Below are 24139 nucleotides of genomic sequence, written 5' to 3' on the forward strand. Positions count from 1 at the left end.
AAGAAATTAGGAACTCTTCTTGGCCAATCGCCCTAAGTGGGTATGTGGTGCGGACGGACGGACGGCGGTGGACGCGTGATTCAGGGTCGCTTAAGAAGTGCATTCGCACTTAAAAAGTAAAAGTAAGGAAGACCAAAATTATTATGTCACGTTTGCTGGCGAGCCAATTCGGTATTGCATAATAGAAAAATGCAAGAAAATACTCGCGTCGACAGCATTATTTGCCAGGTCAGAACATTTTCATGTGCTAACAACGTTTGAACACTAGATTTGAGTGTTTAAAAGCTATGTTCACTTTGCCGGTAAGTATTATTTTGCTATATGAGCACGAGCGCGATCATGGCATATTCGAATTTCAATACACAACTCCTTGCCACATATGGCAGTTTCAGCATATGTATATTTATATACAGGGTAATCAACGTTAAGTCGACAGGTTTTTCAAAATTAGGCGCTTAGATTTACATGAATACCACCTCTACAGTGAGGTTATGCGTCCAGGGGGACACAGAATGACGTGGTAATTTTACATGTCGGTGGCTTAATTAACTCGATTTAACAATTAATGTTTTAGTGACTGCAGTGAGCAGGCATGTTTTTATTGAAAAGTTTCACGCAATCGTGTTTCCTCGAAGTTTCATTTACCAGAATTCTTCTACGACATTCGTACACCGAGATATCGAACTGCGAAGTTTAAAGGAGCACTGACACCAATTTTCGGCGTTAATATTACTGCACAGTTCGCTTCCTTCACTCGACAGAATACCCTGGCTGAAATATGAGCGGCAACGACGCGAAGAACATACAGACGTGTCCACTTATAACGATACCGTTTATAACAATATATCGGATATAACGATGAGCATCTATGGCACCGTCAACTTTTGTATCCTTTGTATGGTAAAATAAACCGCTTATTACAATGCTCCAGTGCCACGATATCGGATATAACGATTGAATACGGTAATATTGTGCACCAAATTTGCAACAGTGACGACTCTAATGACGCGGTTGCGCAGCCTACTCAGGTAGTCTTCGCAGGAGGCCCAATGTGTGACACAGTCCCTCGGGGACTTTGTTTTCGCCAAGGACATTTACCTCAGCTAGGTGAAGCACCTGCAGATGCTCTTGGAAAAGATTTGCGCTAGCTTCACACGCGGCAATCAAAGGTGATGGACTGTGGCTTCTTTTCCGCAAATTAGTAGTGGTACCACCTTGCTGGCATGCGAATAAACTGTTTTGAGCTCTGTTCCGTCTTTTTATTTCGCAATCCGCTTATAACAATTATCTGTTATAACGATGGGATTTCCTTGGCACTTAGATATTGTTATAAGTGGACTAGACTGTAGTTCAATTGGATCTCATTTATCGCGCCGACAGAGCAGCGAGCGGAGCGGCACTCAGCAAACGGACATGAGCGTGACATCACCCCGTGAAGCCAAAAGAAGTGACGCGACAGCGCTCGTTAAAAACTCGTGACGTCCCTTCCCGCGCGCGGCCCCACGAGCATACACGAGCGGCGAGCGGGCGCAACACCCTCTTTAGTGGGCGCCGGTGACGTCCGCACAAAGCCGTGAGGCCAGACCGGGATTCTGTCATATGCGCCGTTCGGGATGAAAGCGCGGGAATTTTAAACAGACGGTTTTCAGGCCGTTCAATGTAATTAACTATCGCGCGCTGAAGTATTTGAAGTGCTGTTTCAGGTTCGCCAGACAATTAAGCATCGATAAAAGCAATAAAAGTGTAACATAAAATTTTTGTGTCAGTGCTCCTTTATTTGCCATTTGCATAGTTACGCATGCAAGACAAAGAAGACGAGCGCAAAGCTCCCCCCTTTTGTGACGTGCCTGCTGTGTACGGGGCTTAGTTTGACAACGGGGTGGACGCATAGGAAAAAGTGATAACTGGCACCCTTTCAGTCTTGGCTGGCGTTATCGCAATCTGCAGTGCTCGGAACCGCTATCGAAACACAGAAAAGAAGGGAGGAGCTTTGCCCCGGTCTTCACTGTCTTGCATGGGTAACCATGAAAATGGATGAAAATGTAAATAAAACTTCACAGTTCGATATCTCGGAGTACGTCTGCGTTTGTCCACGTTTTAACTCGGTGCGAACGGCAGCGCGAAGTTTATTACGGGCGAGAACTGTCAGCATGGAGGACTTTTTCGGCCCCTGGAACAGCGAAGACAGGGCGGTGCGGGGTTTTAAAGCTCTTGCGCTCTCGTGGCACTTGACACCGTGACTCCAGCCTGTGACTGCCTGTGACTTTTTAGATGCAGAGCATCTGATTCACTCGCCTTGTCCCTCCGGCGTCATCGTCGTTGTCGTCGTCGTCGTCGTCGTCGGCGTTGTCCACCCCTCCCCCATTCTCCTCGCCGCGCCAGCTGCGCTGTCCGCCGCTGACCCCCTCTCCTCTCCGATAGTGAACACTCTCTCGCGAGGGGCATTCGATTGGATTGGATTGGCTTGGCTTGGATTGGATTGTATTGGATTTGGATTGGATTAAAGTGGATTGTGTTGGATTGTGTTGCGTCATAGCCGCGGCACGTTGCGTCATTGCCGCGGCAGACGCGCTGGGGCCAGCGCATGTGCAGTACTCTCTCTTCCGCGGTTTCCTCTCCTTCGGGCGCGCTGCGCATATAACCGGTGTGCCGTTCTCCGGCGAAGCAACATCCACGCTTGGCTCAAACCCTGAGAGTCCGCGCCGCTTTACAAGTACGCCAACGTCGTCATCGACTGGGACCGGCTTACGCAGTCCCCTCAACGTTATGCGCGCTATAAAACGCGGTCCCTTCCCCGCTCCGCCTATGCGTCGCATCTACACATGGGTTCCCGCGAGGGGAGGTGGGAGTTTTTTTTTTTATGTGTGTTCATGTGACTGTCTGGTGAAGTTTCTTTCGTTTTTTTTCTTTTTCTTATTTGTATTATTCATCTAAGCATAGAACCCTTATCACATGTTCACCAACCATCTGAAGTAGCAAGCCCAGCATTTTGCAGGGCTGACCTCTTCGGTCTCATTAAAGAATTTTCTCTCTCTCTCTCGGATGCGGTAGAGGAATTCTGATAAACGAAACTGCGTGGAAACACGATTGCGTCCAACTTTTCAATACAAACACGCCTGCTTACTGCAGCCGCTAAAAAGTTAATTAATAAATGTTAGTTAATTAGGGCACCGACATCAATAATTACTACGTCATTCTGTGTCCCACTGGGGACAGAACCTCACTGTAGAGGTGGTATTCATGTAAATCTGAACGCTTAATTAAAAAAAAACTACCGACTTAACTTTGATCACCCTGTATAGCCGCAAGTTACCGCACACCGAACAGGCGGCAGCTGATAACGTGGAGCAGATAGTATTCGAGACTGTCCGCGAAGCCAGCTGGTAAATAAAACGCAGTGGAGCAGCTCTTTCATCACACTTCGAAACATGAAGCGGTCACGGGAAACATACGACCTCCACGCCTCAGCGGGGCTATTACTGCCTCTGATATTCCTAAAATCGGGCGCCCAGAGCCTACTATTTTGGCGTATGCTGGAAATATTTCAGACGCAGTGGTGTCGCATTCCATGAGATCAGACCCGTTCGGCATAGAATTTGTAACAAAATACGTGAAAGATAAAAAAATTGGCCGCGTATCTGCTCCTTTCGTTGCAAATGCCGTCAAAAGGCGATAGTCTTTATCGGCTTTTGCGAAGTAAATGCCTGCCTTCGCTTTCCCGCTCACATCTCATGTTGTTCCTCTTGCGTCGCGCTCCTCCCAAGGTAAAGACGCCAAAGGTTTGCTTAAATCATTTTAAATTTCCCGCGTTCCACTGCTCCAAACCGGGTGTCTCGATGCGAACGCTGTCGTACGGCGAAGACGCGCGTTAATCGAGACGCCCTACTTCAGCGTTTATAGAACCGCGTTTCCTACTCCACGTGCGTTGCAAGCAGAACGTGGAACCTATCTAGTGGAACCTTGCGTAAGTGTTGCCGGTTGATTTCTTAAAATGGCGCCAGAAGCTATAGTGGCGCGGGCGACAGCAGGCGACGGCGGAGTGAATTATTTTTCTGCAGTTGATAAAGTATTTAATTTCGCAAATACAAGCATGTTTGATTTTTTTATAAAGGAACACCACAAATATCACTTATGTATTGATTTGTTGTCTCATATTTGCGTTATGTCTTGTTCTTCTTCAACAATGTTGACAAGTTTGAACGTTACACCGGACATAGACGGGTGGATTTAGCTGTGACTATATAAGACTATTGCGCAGGCATTGTTTTGCTTTGGCCGGGTGGCTGAATCGGGTCACAGACAGACAGACGGACAGACAGACAGACATACAGACATACAGACAGACCAAAATTTCTGGGTTTAAGTAGCCCAAGAAAGACTATCGTCTTTAAAACTCCCACCTCCCCTCGCGGGAACCCCTGAGTAGATGCGACGCATAGGCGGAGCGGCGAAGGGACCGCGTTTTATAGCGAGCATAACGTTGAGGGGACTGCGTAAGCCGGTCCCAGTCGATGACGACGTTGGCGTACTTGTAAAGTGGCGTGGACTCTAGGTGTTTGAGCCAAGCGTGGATGTTGCTTCGCCGGAGAACGGCACACCGGTTATATGCGCAGCGCGCCCGAAGGAGAGGAAACCGCGGAAGAGAGAGTACTGCACATGCGCCGGTCCCAGCGCGTCTGCCGCGGGCTATGACGCAACACAATCCAACACAATCCACTTTAATCCGATCCAATCCAATTCCAATCGAATCTAATCCAAGCCAAGCCAAGCCAATCTAATCGAATCCAATCCAATGCCCCTTGCGAGAGAGTGTTCGCTATCCGAGAGGAGAGGGGGTGAGCGGCGGAGAGCGCAGCTGGCGCGGCGAGGAGAATGGGGGAGGGGTGGACAACGCCGACGACGACGACAACGACGACGACGCCGGAGGGACAAGGCGAGTGAATCAGATGCTCTGCATCTAAAAAAATTGAAGCCGTACCTCAGTCACTTTAATGTGGGCGACTTCTCTAGAAAACTAGGCGACAGAAGTCAATCAAGAGGGCGCTCAAACAATCTTTATACGCGACTTTTCATGAGTAAGTAACTTTTGAAAGTTGGCACACACTACCTAGTCGGATGCCAGGTCCCCATTCACAGCAACGCTCGAAAGAAATAGTTAAACTTGCCATCCCGTCGAACCGGTGCTCACCGACGCGCATGCGCGGGCACGAGCGAAGGCCACGAGGAGAAACGGGTTCTAGAATGCCAGCTATGGCGAATATCACGTCTTACAACATGGCCGAGATCAGATCTGAAAACCGTCTACAACATAACGTGTTCCGCATTGCCTATTAAAATAGCCTCAAACATGTCAAGGAGATTCCATAACCAATACGTTTTTCGTGCATGTATGGTTCCACACAAGCGTTTAACTTTATGACCATTGGCTTGTAGAAATAGCCTTCCTGATAGCGTTACTTCCGAAAGTAATCGAGAAAATCATGCATCCTTCCGTCTAAGGACGACGATGGTTGAACTCGAAGCTTTTTTGTGAGGGATTCTTTGGTTGGTCAGTTCCAAGCTTCGCGCACGTGCCGCTCCGAAGGTACAGTCATGGACAATTCAAATAGGAACCGCGGAGCGCACGGCCGAAGACACTGGTGCCGTCACCTGGCAGCGGTCGTAGAAAACGCACGGACATGCGCAGTTGAGATGACGGGAGCGACGCTGCGTGTCCGATATGTTGCCCTCTCCTCAGTCGCATGCTTGCCTTGTCGCCATGCCGCAAGAGCGCTGCAAGCACTGCAAGCGCTGGAAGTACTACCGCCGCTGCAGCTGGGGGTGTTGGTCGCGTTGAGAGCAATGCGGCGCGTAATGGGTTGTGTCTGCGGCCAGTGCTTGCGCGGGAAACGCGTGCACGCTCTCGCAAGGCATACTGTTGAGCTCATCATGCTTTCTTGAAGAAAAACAGCGCACATAAATGGAGACAAAAATAAATGCATGCCGCCTAACTTCTGATTGCACTGGATTGTTTTGCGTTCGTGGTGCAGCGGCTCTGGAATCGAACAGTGAGCTGGCCGCCAACAAGAATGCGCCTTTGTTCGACGGAGTCATGGCTGAGTCACTTGGCGGATTCAGTGCTTGTAGCACATAGCTATACCACCAGAATTGGTCTCCAATTATATACATTAACTGCAAGCATTGTGTGGACTGGGAAAATCGCTGGCAGAATTCTAACATTCATAAAAATTAAGAAGATATGCAGGTCCCACCATTGTATAGGACAGTTGCCCTTGCACATCAATTTTGGCTGCCGGATTTTTTTTTGTTTTTTTTGGCAGGCACCTCACTGCTTGTAGAACTCTGCGGAGCGGGCATTACTGAGCATGGTTTGTGCGTGATCCAGGTGTCCATCGTTATTTGACCAAGTTACTGCCTTCCACATGCAAAGGTATATCGGCAATGTGACGCCAGCACACACGGGTAGCAGGCCCTCGTGTGAGCCGAGCACACAGTCACCGCAGATACTATCTCGCGCCGCATCGCTAACAATTGTTTTCAGCGCTCTGGCGGCATGGAGACAAGGCAAGCAGGCGAGCGAGGACAGGGCAACATATCGCAGTGGGACACGCCGCCTCACTCCCCTCATCTAAACTGCGTATGTCTGTGCGTTTTCCACGGCCGCCGCCGTGTAGCTGCGCCGCCGGCAAACTAAAGGAGCAGAACACGCATGCGCGCTTGCCGATGGTGATAGCCCATCTATACTTTTCAAACCCCCTTTTTTCACGCGGCTGCGAGCATTATTCGCAGCATACCGGTCTCGGTGATGGCGCTGATAGCAGACCCTTCTAAAAATATTAGTAAAGAAAAATTGTCACTTCAGATCCCTGGGATTGCGACGTTTCTCCAGCAGCTTGCGTGGGCTGAAAGTGTGGGAGCAACGCTGCCAGATACCGCCTCAGCTATCAGCGCCATAATGCTCGAAGCCGCCTTATAAAAGAAATGGGTTGATAAGTATAGACGGGCTGTCACCATCGGCAGGCGCGCATGCGTGTTCTGGATCCTTTATTTTACCGCCGGTGTAGCTACACGGCTCGCCTATGCGTTTCGGCCACAGCTCCCGTGCTCCAGTTACTTCTGGCGGCACCTGTACGAACCACTTTTTTAGGATACTCACAGCAACTCTCCGGTGTGCACTCCGTAGGCCTAACTTTTGAGTTTGGGGGTGTACGGCGCGGATCGGTACCTGCTGCTTGGCATTCAGTGAGCAGTGTTTTGAGCGGGTGCCGTTTTGAGGTGTTAAACCCCAACATCGTACGTGGGCCTCATGGCCTAAACCTCGAAATGTGAAGTTAGGCCTAACGACTTGTGGCTAACAGCCTTACGGCACGCAGAGCAATGCCGTTCTTCTTGTTGCGGGTTCTTGGTCGTCGTCTGAGGTTTCTAAACCGCTTCGACCATGTCGAAAGTGAGCAATCGGACAGACGCCGGCTTCATAACGCGAGGGACTCATGTTCGATTCCGGAAACGGGAAGCGTTTTTTCTTTCACTTCACCCACGATCATTCATCATCATCGCCAGAGAAAGTTGGCTTTTCTGCAGGGCGTATTAGCGTACAACGACGTCAGTGAGGACACTAAAGCTTCTCTTTAAAATTTTCGTTATCTCGCACACGAGCGTCTTTCAGAGTGCCAAGTATAATTAACTGCGTCATCTTCTGTTCTACTAGGCAAGAAATTTCTAACTGTTGGCGACCCTTTTCATTGATCTCCAAGTTTTTGGCATGTATCAGTTGTTTCCTTGTGTGTGTTACCTGTTCACTGCTTACCCCGAAAATTTTATTTTTGTTACATCTTCTCTCGCGAAACGCTACCACAACCATTGTATCTCTTCATTAATTTAGTTTGTAATGAGCCTTATACTGTTCTTGCGTGTATTACCTGCCGTGTGCATATGAAGTATTCCGTTTGCATGTATTGAAGCTTCTATCTATTTATATATCTGTGGTGCCTTACTAAAGCAGCTTGCTCTGTTTTGCATGTTCCTATTGTTACCCCTCTCGCTCAAACTCCCTCTGTGCCTGTGGCATTTTAAATACAAACATAAAATAGGTGAACGATCGGTTCTGTTGGTTAGGTAAATTTACAGGACAGGTTACGTCAAGGATAGTTAAGGGTTTTTTGATTAGCCAGTCTGAAAATACGTGGGAGTGCCAGGTGCTGTGTTACGGAAGATAACGCCACCGGGCGTTACTTTAGTGGAGTGCTCAAAGCGACGTCGGATGACACTGCCGACACAGCGTATGAATAAAGAAAACTGTTCTGCACTGGTAAACACTCGGCATGATTGACCTAGAATAAGTTGAGCCTTTTTACTGAGGTGACCTGCTTAGTTAGGTAATGCGTAGGGGTAAGAGAGAGGATGGTCACGCTTGACTGACCACGTGGTCCTGGCACATAATCTTCCCATGATATAATTAAGCTTGCTGCAGGGTGATGAACAGGCACCATTTGTTAAAAGATGCCCGATTCATCGTACGCTCGCTTGGTCAAACGCTTCATTTTGTTCTGCATTGTACGGCTTTAAAAGCTTTTGACGGGACGTGAAATATAATTTTTCAGCAGAATTCGTAACAGAGCATTTTTTTCGGGAGTGTTGCATGACTGTAAAGACTTGATGTATTGGTCTTTGCAGAGGACTACAGAAACTGATCCAACACCGGCGGGTGACTTCAGCTGCGAACACGCCAAGGATGGCTACCACGCCGATGTGACCTCGCGCTGTCAGCGTTACCACCACTGCGCGAAGATGGAAGACGGAAGCTGGCGACACCGAAACCTGGCGTGCCCTCCAGGCACAGCGTTTGACAGTGACAAGGGTCTATGCTGGTTGAAGAAGGGGCCATGCGAACACGGTGCTGATGGCCAAGAAAAACCGGCGTCAATACAACCTACAGAGCCTAAAACCACCGATACTCCATCGAAGCACAACCCAAAGGCAAAAGCCGGTAAGTCATCCCTCTACATCGAAAATTTAAAGAAATACCCTGGAAGAAAAGGGGAACAAGCAACGACAGAAGCCGGCTGCCCGTCCAACTTTGGCTATTTCCCCGTCGTTGAGTCTCAGTGCCGCCAGTATTACGTATGCTTGAATGTTGGAGAAAGGATGACGCTCAAGCACATTTTCGACTGCCCAGAGCTGAAGCGTTTTGACCCGCTGAAGATGACGTGCGTCGAATTTTCCAAAGTCTCGCCTTGCCAATTTCCTGCAACCGCCAAACACAAGACTATCGTCACTGATCAAGAGCTGATCAACATGACTTCCTTTTCGGATCAAGGCAATCAGATTATGTCCGACCTGTTGTCACCTAACGGCACAATGCAAGCTTTAGACCGCGCGGCGGCCAATTTCATCATGTCGTACGTACACACGGGCAGAAACCTCACCGAAGGAGAGACCGCCTCGATTCAGAAGCTTCTTGCCGAAACACAGCCCATGCCTTTGACAGTCCTGGCAGCCTCGAACATGATAACCGCTGGCCTCCACAGGGTCACCAACAGCTCGGGAGTCTTGAAAACCATCGCTAGACTTAACGAGGATGGCTTTTTTCAGCCCGATTTAATTAACCACGGTCGGTCAGTGATGAAAAACTTGACAGCTCTGGTCCAGCGCAGCGGTGCCATTCAAGCCCTGAGGAACGTCACTTCCTACGAGCGGTTTAGGAACGCGTTCGATTCCCTCCGGAGGAACTGGATGGTGCCGAGAAGACAGGGTGCGCGAGCACCTGCCCGGGCGAGCGAACGCCTGTTCACTTCAAAGCAGATCGCTGCTTTGAACACCCTCATAGACCGAACGAAACTGATCTACGGTGCTTTTAAGGAACAGCGGCGTCACGGCCTTGCGAAGCGTGAGAAGAGCGCTAGGCTTGCCTCTCACCTCAGGGAAAGGCTTGCTACGCTCACTGCCCCTACGAGCAAGTCACCCAAAGGCCCCGAGGACTCGACAAGGCGCTCGCAGGATTCAATCACGTCAAAGAGCGTTTCAAGCGTCCAGCAACCGGCACGACACGTCGTGCTGCGGCCGGCGGGTTTCCGGCGTCCACAGAGCGACCCGAATGCCTTGAAGCGAAAGCAGGCGCCAAGTTCTGCAGTCGCCCCCAGGAGTGGCAGCGTTTCTAGCGACGTGAGAGAGACAGCCGGCCCGAACACGCACGACGAAGACTACGCAAGGTTTTACGCAAACCTGTTCAGAGAAGTGCGCCAACCGACGAATTCCGAGCTGTATGTTCCTGACTACGGCTTGCCCACATGGCGCTGATGAACGCTGCACCGCGCAAGGCGCGCGTGGTATATCTGGTTAAAGAAAAGCACATAGGACTAGCAGACGGAACATGAATGCTGAATGTGTAATAAGCAATGGGATGAATATTCCGAATAAAGTGTTCCTTTACAGTCTAAGCCATCTTTTTTTTTTTAATATTCCGGCGTTGGTTGTGGGGAGAGCATCTACACATTTAATTTAATCCTGGCTGTTCAAGAAATGCCGGTCCTATTTTGTAGTTTCGCTGTTATTTCTTAACAGCGCATTTTTCAGGTATGACACGACAAGTTGTGAAGGCGTTCAAATAACTCAACCGATGTTCCGATGACGTGTCTCTATACCTGAGTAGACCTAAAGGCAAGTGCTCAATCGTGGGTAACTATAAAACATTGCGCGTTATGCTGTTAATTGATTCCTTTGAAAGCTAAAGAGAAATGCTGGGAATTAGTACCTGGGTTTTCTCGGTAATCAACATCCTCAATAACAACAGCGTCTTGTTCCGGCAGAACCACGGATGAAAAATGCTCACAAGATCTTTGTCTTTGTTGAAAAGAAACAGTGAAAAGTCCACAATATTTCATTTCTATATTTCTGCTGGGCATTTTTATTTCCGATCACTAGACAAAACGTTTCTCGCTGCGTTTTTGCAGCATTTGACGTATTTTTACACATCAAAACGTTATAAACTGGGCCAGCGATGAAGTCGTTGAAAATGTGTACTCTTTCCATTACACCTGTTTTTGCATACTCTTTACATTACACCATTAGCGCAGGTTTTTTAAAAGACGATGGTCTTTTTGTGGTACTTAAACGCAGAAATTTTGGTCTTTTTGTATGTCTGTCTTTGACTAGATTCAGCCACCCGGACAAAGTGAATATGAATCTGCGCATTATTCCTGTGTACCCACACCCAAATTAAAACGTCCAAATCTTCATACTTGTCGACATTTTTGAACAAGAACAAAACATTACGCATAAGTGAGGCAGAAAATCAATACATAACTGATATTTGCAATGTTCCTTTATTTAAAAATTATGAAACATTGATTTTTCCGATAGCAAATGAAATACTACATAAAGTGCAGAAAATATTCGTCTGTTGTTGCCCGCGCCACTATAGGTTCTGGCGGAAATTTAAGAAACCAAAGGGCAACAGTAACGAAAGGTTCCAATAGGTAGGTATACGACTTTCCGCTTGGAATGCACGTGGAGCAGGCCAACGTGGTTGTATAAACGTTGTAGTATATAGGCTGCCTTGAATCACGCGCTTCTCCGCTATATGACAGCGCTGGAATCGAGGCACCAGACTTGGAGCAGCGGAACGCGGCAAATTTAGATGGACTCGAGCAAATTTCTATCGGGTTGTCTTGGGAGGAACGAGACGGGAAAGGAACAGCATGAGAGGTGAGCGGGAAAGAGATGGAAGGCATTTCCTTGGCACGGGCGCCTGTCGACTATCGTCTTTCGTCGACATTTGCAACAAAAGGAGCAGATACGCGTCCGTTTTTTTTTTCGGCGTATTTATATAAGAAAGTGCAGGGTTCACGCGCCGTGAATGCAAAATTATCAGCAGCTGTCGGGACGAAATCGGTACCAAAAGGGTACGTGGAGTAGCGTAGGAAAGTAAAAAAAAAAATCGCGGTGGGCTCGAATTACCGAGAGTGATGTCAGGGCCTCCCCAGTTTGTCGTCTCAAATTACAGAATAACATTGTTTGCTCTGCAAGTGTTGCCAGTGCAACCATCACTTTCTGCCTATCGCAAAATAGACATCAATTGTCAATCTAAGCAAGAATTTCTTTAGAAACCCGAATGCACTCTAATTTCAGCTTGCTTTTGCCGGCATCAGTAAAGTCGGAGGTTTGCGTGTTGCCTTAGCACGAAATCATTGGCCACTGTGGTGAGGCACGTCACTGGGCGAGTGTGTAAAAACCCCAGGTGAGTCAGTGGCATCTCACTAAGATTCGTCAGAAAGAGGGCGTATGAATCTATGTTCGAGCAGCCTTTGCTCACGAGCGAGCCGCCGCCGTAAAATAGGCCTGCAGTTTTTCCCATCAACTAAACTTGTCAGGCTTTTGGTTTTCAGTGTAAAACGTTTTCTTAATTGCGAACTTCTACGTTTTATTTCTGTAAAGGGGCGTGGTTTGGTATCCGGTTTATGGACGGGGCGCACCACATCAACGCGTTTAACGTTCTGCATCGCGCCAGAAGTGCGGGACTTGTACTAATTGTTTGTTACTCATACCGGAAGGCGACACCTAAGTATCGATTTTGACTAGCTTTTGGCTGACATTAATTTAATTTTGCTAACTATCGCTATCCCAAGCTGATTTGATATTTCTGAAAACGACGGCGCTCGAAGAAAAATGGTCCAGGCCGCGGTGTTTGTACCGCAAAATATCTACTACAGCGCAGATATTTTCGGGGTCCACTAATTAGCTGTTAATAATAAAATAATTGTAATAATCCTTTTCCGGAAAACAATTGTCTAGTATCAACTTGGCTCCTTTTTCTGAGCTCATGTTTAAGCGCCAACGTACGGGCCTACACACTCACACTACAAGCCCGAGATTGAAGGCACATCTAAATACTGCAATGAAATGGCACCGCATAATGCTGAGCAAAGGTACAAAAACTGGCTGCTGATTGCGATACCCCCTAATGCGAAATTTGCGTGTAACGCTAACTGCAGTCGTCTCGGTCACGGCGCATAGCTTATGCGTCTCGGGAAGTGATCACATGATCGGCGAGAGCACGGCGGCGCGCTACACAGCCGTTATCTTGCTGCGCGTCGCCGCCGCCGAGCATGTTGTTGCGAATTGTTGTTGAAGCTCTCGAGCAAATGTCGCGGGGTTCGGATCAGCCACGTAACGAAGAAAAGGACGACGGGCCGATGTACAGCTACGATCAAAAGTTTACGGACCAGGAAAATAGAAATTTTAGGTTATTTCTCTTCCAGTAGCAACCCAACAAACTGCCGTGTACATGTGAAATATCCTGTAGTTACTGAAGTAATAAAAAATACGGTACGTAGTGCCCCGGGCTGCCGCGCGGTAGAGAAAAAACCCAAAATTGCTGGTGCGCAAACTTTTGATCGTGGGTGTACGTACAGCACGTAGCGGGTACTGGACTTCTGTGGCGCGGCGTCGGCATACTGTCCTCCCTCGCACACTTTCGCCATACTTTCATCCTTCGCTTTCCTGCGGGCCCATCTTCCGTGGCCTCTTTGTTGTCTATTATCTCGTATCGCGTCGCCTACGGATAGAATTTCTCGCGCGGTCTCGGCGTACCGCCCTCCCCCTCACACTTTGGCCACACTTTCCTCCTCCATTTTCCTTCTGTCTTCGGTGTCTCCTTCGCTTGCTCGGTGACGAGGCCGGCAATGCCGTCAAACCGCAGTTGCGGGTGGATAAGTGCTGCCCACTAAGGTACCCCATGCGATGATGATCTGGGGATCAATTCTCTAAAACGAGAGGTCGTCGTTTTAAAATGGTGACCCTTTATTAGAGAATTGCTCCCCCGGAGGCGTTGTTACTAGCTGTCTGTGTCCCAACGCTTCCGTAGGTAAATGAGAGTGTTTTGCGGAAATGCATCATGGTATACACGCATCATTAGTTCACTATATGCAAACCGACATGCAACGATAGCACCAACTTAGTGATGCCATCGGTATTTCAGAGGAAGAACCATTTCTGGCAAGAAACCAAGTATTTTTTTTATTTTCGTTTTTTTTTATTTCAATATATGGAGGCGGCATAGCATGTGTAACGAAAAAGAGACCGGAAGTAGGGGGTTGGAGTAGGTGGTGCACCGCTCAGGAAATATTGGGAGGTGTTCTGACACCGCCCCCCCGCTTCCCACCCACTGGCTCCGCCCCTGGTCGACTATGCACGCCACTATAACTGTTCCTTCGAGGTTTTGGTCTGGAGGAACTAGCTCCGCAGGAATTACTATCGTAGGAGAACCTTGCGTTGTTCTTGAATAGGTCACAGTCTGTCGGCGCTCGCTTCCCGTGCGCTTTAAATATTTCTCCTATGCGTTCTCTCCAAATGCCATGCACTTTGTACGATGGGAGCGCTCGTTTTTCAATGTAGTACAAATAAAGAGTGCTGTAGCATATAGATATATATTTTGACCAAAACTAGCACTATTTTTATCTGCATCCCTGTTGAACGCATTGTTGTTCTCTGTCGCTAAAACTGAACGTTGTTCGGTTGTGGAGATGGGGGTGGAGGGAGACATTGAATAGGCATGTAGTTTTAGATCAACGCATATACAAGGGGGACGGGGGGAGGGCAACAAACCCTTGAAACTCTACGTGCACTTTCTAGGCACCACTCTCTTCGAAACACGCTTATATGCTTTCCTGGCTTTCTGACTTTAAAGCAGAGGTCGCAAAGGCCGCCTCGCATTAAGCGAAGCGGCCTTTATGAGCTGTACTCCAAATTTTATTCGTCAAAGTTATTCGATTCGCCGGAACCAACATTTTGCCAATCTTTTTTTTCCGAATTTCGTGGCTGTTGCGTCCTGCCATTGCTCCCGAAATGTTACATAACCGTGTTGGTATTTTCTTAGGTCACGTCGGTGCTTATACAAACGCCTGATTGAGAAGAAAGAATTCTTCTGAATCAGGCTCATGACAGTAATTGCATTAAATTAGGCAGATACAGAGATGAAAGATATGGTAAAGTTCCTCTTTACACAAGAAGGTGTTTCATGCTAGGCCGCTTTCCGTTTCTGCACCCGGCTGTCATGGCACTTGCAGCCTAGAAGTTTCTTCGCCAGGCAGAAAAAAAAAAGTTTTCTTGGGCAGATTTGGCCTGCATCACACTTCCGTTCGTTGAGTATCCGTGGGTATCGGCCGCAGTCTAGAAGGTCTCCTGTGCACAATTTTCTAATACTGAAATTGCGCTTACCTTGGCAACAGGCTGCCTGCTAACTCAGCGGTGGGAACAGTGCGGCAACCCAACAAATACAACTACCCTGGCCGAATACACATCTGTAAAACAATCACGCTTAAAGGGCCCCTGAGATGGGTTTTTTTTTTTTTTTTGGGGGGGGGGGGGGGGGGGGGTCGATGGTATCGGAGCACAACGGCTATTTCTTGAACTAATCGTGACGTGTTAGTGCGCTCTTGATTTATTCATTTTTTTTACGAGCGTAAAAACATCAGAAAGCTACAAAAACCATCTTTTGTTTGTGCGTGCGTTTACACAGTCGCACATATTTGTTTTATACCGGAGTGTAAAGCACTTTCACACCGGGCCAAACCGGGCTTGACGCTCATCCGTTCTCGGCGGAAGGATACAGTGAGCGCAGGAGCAACGACGCTTGCAGCGTGATCGCTCAGCGCTCTGTCTGGTGTAAGAGTATCATCAGTTTTCTTTGCATTTGCTTTCTTGGACGCTGCACCGTAAAGGATTCTTTGCACCATCTCTGTTTCGAGCGTAGCCTCGACGTTGTTTTAGTTATGAGGTGGTAACGAACGGCGCGCCAAGGGAGCGCCGCGCCGACGACGGACGCGGAGCTCTGCACGCAGCGCTTGGACGACGCCGGGCACTGCTCGTGATCCCGAGGCGCACGCTCAAGTGCGCTCACGCGGGCTGAATAAATCAGTTCAAGCCCAAACGCTGTCGCAGCTGATTCTCTGCGCCGGTCGCGACAAGGGGAAGAGCATGCGCATCCCGTAACGACAACTTCTGCCAAAGAGTTTCATTTCATGCATGCTTCCCATCAAGTCATGATCGCAGGAAAGTGTGGTTTGCTACACCGGCCTTCTGAATGAACCTGTTGCCTAGTGTCCTTAGCGCGCTTTACCGTTTACCGTGTTAAATGAAGCAAAGGTAGCCGTTTGCCGCTGCAAACGAAAGGATTGCACTCTGCGGTTTCTGCATTCCGGGCTCTGCCAAGTAGCGACATCTGGCGAATTTGTCTCAAAGCAAATGACACAAAAGTTTGTTGTCCAGAGTGGCCCAGAGCTGTTTGCTTACGCTTGAAATAGCTGGAATCTTGGACGTTTCAGATTGAACTTTTACAATACAATAATTTTCTTTTAAGAGCCGTATACTTCTGCTGTAGAGCTTAAAAAATAGAAAACATGACGTTGACGCCGCCATCTAGTGGGAACAATTAGGACCAAGTATTGCATTAACAAGAATTCACGCCTCCGCGAAATATTTCGATATAAAATGAGTAAGATATATTGTAATGATTCCGCAGTTACCTATATTACCTTGCCCAACACGATTTTAAAAGCATAAAAGAGCTATGCTAGTTCATAAAGGCATCTGAACCATTGGAAGCGTGGGAGGCTGGAGTAGGGGCGGAGATTTTGCTCGCTCATTCTGAAAAAAATATCGTGCCCCTGATCATCATTTAGCAAGAATGCAGTAAACAACATCAACTAAGATTTCTTGCATGAAGTGACGACCGCAGCGCATTTGCTGTGCCGTAAAGTTCCGGAAGAACGCCCACCCAAATTTAAATACAGTGATATCAAATGAAAAATACGAGATGGGCGACCTTTCAGGTCAGGCGCGAAAAGCTACGAAAAGGTGGCCGCACCGCCAACCAAAACTGCGGAGATGTCAAGAAAAAATTCGAGACTGGCGAACTTCCGGGTCAAGCGCGGGAATAAATGACCGCATTTACACATGAAGAGATGATTCGGGTTTGTTTTGTGCACTCATCGGCGCTAAAGCCATCGATTTTAAGGCGTGTGCGCGTCTTTCAATAAATTGAATATCTCACCCGTAAAAGGAGGTGGGCGATGTTTCGGGGAAGGGCGTTCTCTGGGAACTTTACGGTAATCTAATCGAGACGCGAGCGTACATTTCGCCCGCGCAGGGAGCTCGCTGTTACAGTTGCTAGAACTTCTAGCCGCTGTATCGTTATGTAGCGACGGTAAAAATAAGTTACCGTTCACGGAAACTCTCCCGCATGGAAGGTGGACTTCCGCAATCACCAGTACCTCCTGCTCAAAGTCCGTAAAGACTGAAAAGGTAGCTTCAAAAAAAAGGGCGTCGTCGTCTCATGCGCAACCCACTCGCTGAAGTAACCATGGTAACGACGACGCTGTAAACCAACGACCGCCGCCGTCAAAAATCGCGGACTTTCAGGCGGCCAACCATGAAATGAGTGCTTCGCCTCAGACGAGGTCGGACTATGTCGTCATCGCAAGCCGCCGAGCCAACAAATAGTTCTGTCTCGTCGGGGTAATAACTTTTGTAAGCGTGAGCGAATATGCTTACTATTTGTGGACTTGTTTCTCCAAGAACTATAGAGTAGTTTTCTGACACAAACAAAAACACTTTGAAATCCATCTGGGCCCCTTTAATGCCTAAAAAAAAGGAGCGAACAAACAGCTATTTTCTTCGGAAATACTTTATTCCAAAACTGAAGCCAGAATATTCTACAGCACGGCAGTTCGACGCATAGTGCGCATTCTGAAAGTAATAAGTGTTTGAGAATAAGTTTGCACGCGGGTTATAACAAGTCACGCCGGGTGCCTTCGGCGATAGCAGCAATCTGAGGCGACATGCGGGAGCCGTCACCGGGACAAAGCCCCCCGAAGTCGTCCAGGTAGGCGTCGAACACCACAACCGGAACGTCGCCCATGTCGTCGAAGTACGCGTGGTGCATTCGCTCTCGAAGTTCCTTCGGCCCTGCGTACGCGGCAACCTGGTGGCCGCAGCACCACGCAATTTTTATGAGTCAGCAACAACGGCACCGCAAGAATTCAGGTCGTCAGAAAATTCGCGTGCGCAGCTGGGCATTGCACCATACAATAAAGTGAAAAGTTTTATGTACGACATTGCGAGAGGAGGGATGAATATTTCAATAGATTGAACGTAAGTATTAGGAACACGAAGTGGATTGAAACCGGAGAATTTCGAACGAAAATATTAAAAACTAGTGCACACTAAATGCTGCGATATTATGTTGCCGTCATAAAGAAGGAAGGCTGCAGGCTGGTCCAGTTGGAAAGATATGCTTGGATGAAACCAGCGCGAATTATACAAAGACGAAGTAAGTGCAACACACCCGGACGGTGTGTCGTGCCGGGATGGTGTAGTGACCACGCAGAAGTCGGGCGTATGCATCGGCTCGCGAGTGGCTCCAATTCTAAGCGACATTTCTCTCCCCAAAGTTGATCGCTCTCTTGAGAGATACCTGAATGGTATGGCCACTAAAGTTTACCGTTACGTGGATGACTACCTGGTTATTTTTGAGGAATCTTCCAGTCTTAGAGTGACCGTGGATATCTTGAAAAATCCAGCAGCTGTCCTTGAGTTGCACTTCCTTCGTCTTTGTTTAAGTTCCCGCTGGTTTCATCCAAGAAAATCATAAAGTAGCCTAGCACCTCATCAGGCTGCCAGAAAATCTTTTGGTAACTGGAACCGCAAAGGTTCTGTATTCAAGGAAACACTTGGCAACATAAACGGCTGTCTGAAACGTCGTCTTGCGAAGCATCTTTTCTAAAGTCATGGTAAACCCGTGTCCTAATAATTAGGCCTATCAGAAAACAAAATTTGCTGCCATTTATTGCTACCACCATTTCATAAAACCGCTAGGCCTTGAATTTCTTTATGAATAGCTCATTAACAGTGAATTCCTTAAAGGGACACGTAACTGAATTTCTCAAACTTCCGTCCTTGTTTGGACGCATATACTGGCTTAAATAAACCCATGTCTCATCGTTTATACTGTCGATAATGCAGCATTTAACTTATAAAGCCTAAAATAAGAACTGCCATGCACCGTTTGCGGCTGTCGCAGCAACTACAGCAGTGACGCGCATTAGTCATGCAATATGACTGGGCACTGTAGAAGATTGAAGTTCCAGACAGTTTCGGTTTCGGTTCCGTGCAGCATCCACGGCATCCCATTTTATCGTTGATTGGGCACTATCGATATCTCAGGAATCGTCATACGGCACTTCTTCTACGTTTCCGGATGCAGAAGGGGTGAGATAAGCCTCCCAGCACCACTTATAATTGAAACGTTCACTAGCAAAGGCGTACGCAGCGGCTGAACGTCCTCCGTGTCGTCGGAGATGCTCAACAGCGAGGTGATTTGTCCCCACCTTCGGAGCTTGCCTGGCCCGTGCCTGTACCGCAAGAGGCGCGTCCGCAATAAGCCAACGATTCGCTGATTTGGAACTGTGCCCGCAAGCAGTCGGTGCTTATGGCAGCTCCACGCCAAAGAGAACTCGCCAGCGCGTCAGTGACAGTCGGCAAGCATTCTGTGAACTCGCTCGTGGAGCAATGAACGTTGCAGCGCTAAAGTGTTACTGCAGTATAGAAAACATTTTAAATAAAGAGTGCAATCGGGAATGCGATCCTGCTCATTGCGGCTCACTGGATCCAGTACTTCAGACTACTCGTCCATAACTCCAGGCATGCCGGGGGTGAAATACGAAATATATATATCTCAAAGGCGGTTTCTTTATCTAGCTTCAGCATTCCCAGCAGCTTAAATGAGTAGTTCTTGAATAACGCTTGTGCAGTAAGCGTCCCTCTAATCTCCACGAATATCATAGTGACTGTGTCCCTTAGACCGGAAAGACGATGGCAAATGTGTGTTCGTGCTGCTGACTGTTGCGCGAGTTTTCACTGCGAAATACGTGCTTCCCGTTCTTTGGTGTCACAATTTACAATACAATTTTCAGTTCATTTTAATTTCTTATAGCCTATATCAATTTCGCTCAATCTTCTCCTGACTTTAAATGGGCCTTTGTTTTCTACTGACGCGCCAGTCGCACAGGGATTTGCAGCTAACAGCTCCAGTGAAGCGAGTTAGCACAGTAACGCATGTGCGCTTGCGCTGGGCGAGTTTGAATTCATCGCCTAATTTACTAAGCTTGAGACACTGCAAACTAACAGTGTGAAGCCCCAATCTTCTGGGCAGAAACCTTGTTTCTTGGTTCTGAGTGAGCGAACGATTTGCGACGACGCGCCTGTGGCCGGCTGTCTGACTTTGTCGGGGGATCGGTGAGCTGCGCAGTCGAGCCAAGCCTGCTAGCGTAAGCGCCACACTAAATGTGACATGAAATCGGCAAGGAGGATGCAGAGAACTGGACAGCGCTTTCAAATTGATATTTCTACTGAAGTCGCTAAACTCAGCCAGAGTGGTCAAAGCGTGTCCTAGGGTCTAAACACAGCTTGCGCAAATATTCCCACAATGTTCACGAATCTCTCCAGTGTCCCTTTAATATGTTTAAGTAGACTTGATCACTCCCTACGCATGGGCATCCGACTAACGAGTGCGATCATAGAATGCAGCTTGGATACGTGTTGTGGTTCATCTGCCGTAAGGCCGTTGAACCTCGCTCGGCCGTGGAGAAATTTCTATAAATGCGTATTGTAAAGATGAATGTGATTCGTTTTCTCGAAGTCTGGTGGCGATCAGGAACCCAACCACCAGAGCTCCGGTTAATTTGGCAGAAGCAGAGCGAGTGGTTGATCGAGATGTGGTTGGTACTATCAAATGAAATGAGGGCCTTATGCAACTATTAAAATTACTGAGTACATCAGTAACCAACGGGCAAATTCAAGCTGCAATCTGTAGCGAGAGGTGCGCCTAAAACTTTGATTCTAACTTTCGCGTGCTCCAATTGTACGTACGGGGACTCTGTTCCCGCCGCTGTATCCATCTAGCTTCTCGGTACGCAATCGCACCTGTAACTTCGGAAGCGAACTCGCAGTCAACAGCTAGCTACGGGGGCCCATACATCCACCATGCTACATCGGACGAGACAGCACGTCTCTCCAAGATCTGCCAAGAGATAACGCTCTTTTTATTGCGCTGCTGAGCACGAGGTCGCGGGTTCGATTCCCGGCCGCGGCGGCCGCTTTTCTGATGGAGGCGAAAAGCAAAAACGCCCGTGTGTACGAGATTTCGGCGCACGTTAAAGGGGCCCTGAAAGGCGTTTTGAGCACACTAAATGAACTAGCGCAATCGTTAGATTGGGTCGTCAATGTCAGCTGTGCCAAGTATTACTCTTTTACGCGCAGCGGAAAGCTCAAACTTTTGTTGCAAAGTTTGTCGCTTTTTTCTCACCCTTTCCTTCGTGTTTTTGGACGCCGCCATCTTCACATGTCTACATCATCGATTCCCAGATGTTCGTCATGAGCTAGACATCCTGCTATTGGGCGGCTTTTTCACGCACTTCCGACAAAGAGATGAGTCGTCTGCTCAGCGTCGGCTCGCCGGCTGATCTGCCGGCGGAGTGCCGGAGTGCTTGGACATTTTACGACAAACGAAACAAGTGTAAACAAACGTTTAACCGTTTGTTTTAAATGCAGCACGGCCATAACACGACATGTATATTCCCTTACCTGAGTACGTTCCGTAAAGAAAGCGTTGAAGCCCCGTGGCACTTCTTTCGTGCAATCGCAGAGAACGCCCTGAACCGAATGCCCGGGTTTGACGCATACATTTTATTCTACTTCAAAACAATCCAGAGATGGGTTTCGAACGAACACAACGTCACAACATGCGTTGCAAGACTGAACCGCGATTGAAAGACGATGGGTTGCCTCCTCCTGCCAGTCGTAAATTCGGCACTCACCTCGCGCGCGGTTTGCGGGGACGAACAGCAAGTCACTTAACTCCGGCGCACAAGCCGAGATGGCTTTTAGCCGCGCACACTGCACATACCCCATGCGAAGTTGAGTCGTACGTCGCTCGAGAAAGATAACCCAGACCATGGGAAGCACTATCCACCCGCAGAAGCACAACGTCGCATTGCATCGCGAAACAAAGACGTCCACAACACACACACACCATCGCCTCCTGTAATGTCAAACGCATCTCGCACTTCCCAATGGGAGTGGGTGGTACGCCTGCAGTGCCCACATGTCGCGAGGTGGGGCCCCGAGCTGAACCGGGAACACGCAACCGTAACTGAGTTCTACAGTGGTTTGTGCCTTGTTGTCAAGGCAACCGATGTTTGAGATTCTCAAAGTGGCGCTCGCTCCAGCGCTAGAAAGCTCAGAGCCGCGGTGGAGCATGCCACGGCCGGGCTGGAGGAGCGGCGGGCGCGCAGTTTCATACGGCCTGCGCTTCGGGTATAGTTCCCACCTTTCACCGCCGCTAGTTTGTGGCGCTTCGGACCAACCCTCGCCAGTTGACCCACAGCACGGGCGGGGTAGAGGAGCGGTGCGCGCGGATTTGCCGCTGCCTTAGCCCTGCCGTGGCTACAGGTGATACCTGCCAGTGTTAATTTACATGGGCGTTCTTAAAATAGTTCATTCCTTACCCCCTTCTGAATTTTCGGTCTATTAGGGTCAAACAGCCTGACATTATCATTCGGAAGCGCCGAATCAAACATTTGAAAGAAACATTTCAACGCGGGGCGCATGACGAAAAATATGCGAGGTCTTCATATCTTATCAGCGACTGTATTATATGAAAATGGTGAGACAGGCAAATAAACACGGCACTTTCCGTGACTGAAATATCATTTCTTATTTTTTTTATTTTTCCTTTCGGATGATGTCTTGGTTTGCACACGCACAGGGCACGACCAGTGACGCAAATGATTTCCCGTCGAGGGAGATAGGATTATCGCTTCGCTAAACGTGATTCTGCTATTCACGCTCCGGTCGGGCTGAGCGGCCCGCCGGCAGCGAAGCGCACTGTCAAAAACACACAGCTGCGCTCGGCCAGAGGCGATGCGTCGACTAACAGAAAGGCGGGTTGGAAGGGCAGAGGGTTGGTTCGAAGCGCCCCCACTGTAAAGAATCTGCTGTATTGGTTCCTTCTTGGGTGCGCAGGCCGTATGAAAGTGCGCGCTCGCCGCTGCTCCAGTCCGGCCGTGAGCATGCTTTGCCAACGTTGCCGCTCTCCACCACGCGTCGCCCCAAGCTGAACTGGTCACATGATTGAAGGGTTTTGTGCACGGGTTCTGTATCGATTTAAAATGTCTTTTTCACATGCCGCCGGCAGGAATTACGACCGCCGCAAAATAAGACCCGGCACCAGCGGGGCCACATCTGATACGGCACTTTTTGGATAAACAGTGTCGGTGCATCAAAGGGAACGAGCGCACGATCTTCCCCGTACGGCTGCGAGTTCGCCGCCGATAAAAAGTCACGTGCCACCGATAGCAACTGCACCAACGAACACCGCGAAAGGGCAAGGCCAGGCCACCGCACACATGCGGCCAGATTTTTCGTTCGGTTTTCCAGCCTTGAGCGAAGTGCGGGATTCATGGTGTCAACAAAGCTTGCCCGTAGCAGACGACAGTATCAGCGCAATAGCGGAAGTACGTCACCGCTGCGGAGCGCAGCATCATGGGAGGCAAAGCTCGCGCGCCGTCAACAGCGGAGAGTAAGTCGAAAGGAGGAGGAAACGCGGAGCGACGATAATGCGCGGTTTTTGATTTACGATTTCTCAGCTAATACTCATCGCTTTAACAAAATTCTTGCGGGAGGAGATTGCAAATACATTGCTTTATTTGGGTACATGTACATCCATGCATCGGCAGAAGGTATTTCAGGACCCCTTTAAAGATCCCCAGGTGGTCAAAATTAATCCGGAGCCCTCCACTACGGCGCGCCTCATCGCCTGCGTTGCGTCGGCGCGTTAAACCCTACAATCAATCAATCAATAACGCTCTTTTTAGCCGATGTTCTGATTTAGGAACCTAGGCATCTCTTTCATACTACCTTTGGAGAGCCTCCTGCTTTTTTACATGTATAGGGAAGGGCTCAAAGGCCCCAGGGGCAGCTGTAGCTTATAGTCACCTGCCGATCAATGAGCCGCCCCAGTGTACCGGCAGAATGTACGTCACATGCCGCGGCGAGAACGCGCGTGAACTCAGACGGGAAGCGAATA

The 24139-nt window shown here is 48.7% G+C and overlaps 2 protein-coding genes across 3 annotated transcripts in view; one reads left to right on the forward strand and one right to left on the reverse strand.

Annotated features, from left to right (window-relative positions):
* The window catches only part of LOC144180695 (uncharacterized), a 35262-nt gene extending 24899 nt beyond the window's left edge, over positions 1–10363 (forward strand). For both annotated transcript variants that reach the window (XM_077708985.1, XM_077708986.1), the window contains exon 3: positions 8674–10363. In XM_077708985.1, coding sequence (XP_077565111.1) covers positions 8674–10296 — 1623 coding nt within the window. In that variant the 3' untranslated portion in view covers positions 10297–10363. The remainder of the gene's footprint in view (positions 1–8673) is intronic.
* A 7419-nt stretch (positions 10364–17782) lies between these two features.
* LOC144180696 (uncharacterized) overlaps positions 17783–24139 on the reverse strand; it is a 48114-nt gene continuing 41757 nt past the window's right edge. The window contains exon 3 of the mRNA XM_077708987.1: positions 17783–17977. Coding sequence (XP_077565113.1) covers positions 17783–17977 — 195 coding nt within the window. The remainder of the gene's footprint in view (positions 17978–24139) is intronic.

This window comes from Haemaphysalis longicornis, unplaced genomic scaffold (assembly GCF_048455015.1).
Source record: "Haemaphysalis longicornis isolate Haplotype H1 unplaced genomic scaffold, Haemaphysalis longicornis Haplotype H1 scaffold_4, whole genome shotgun sequence".
Lineage (NCBI taxonomy): Eukaryota > Metazoa > Arthropoda > Arachnida > Ixodida > Ixodidae > Haemaphysalis > Haemaphysalis longicornis.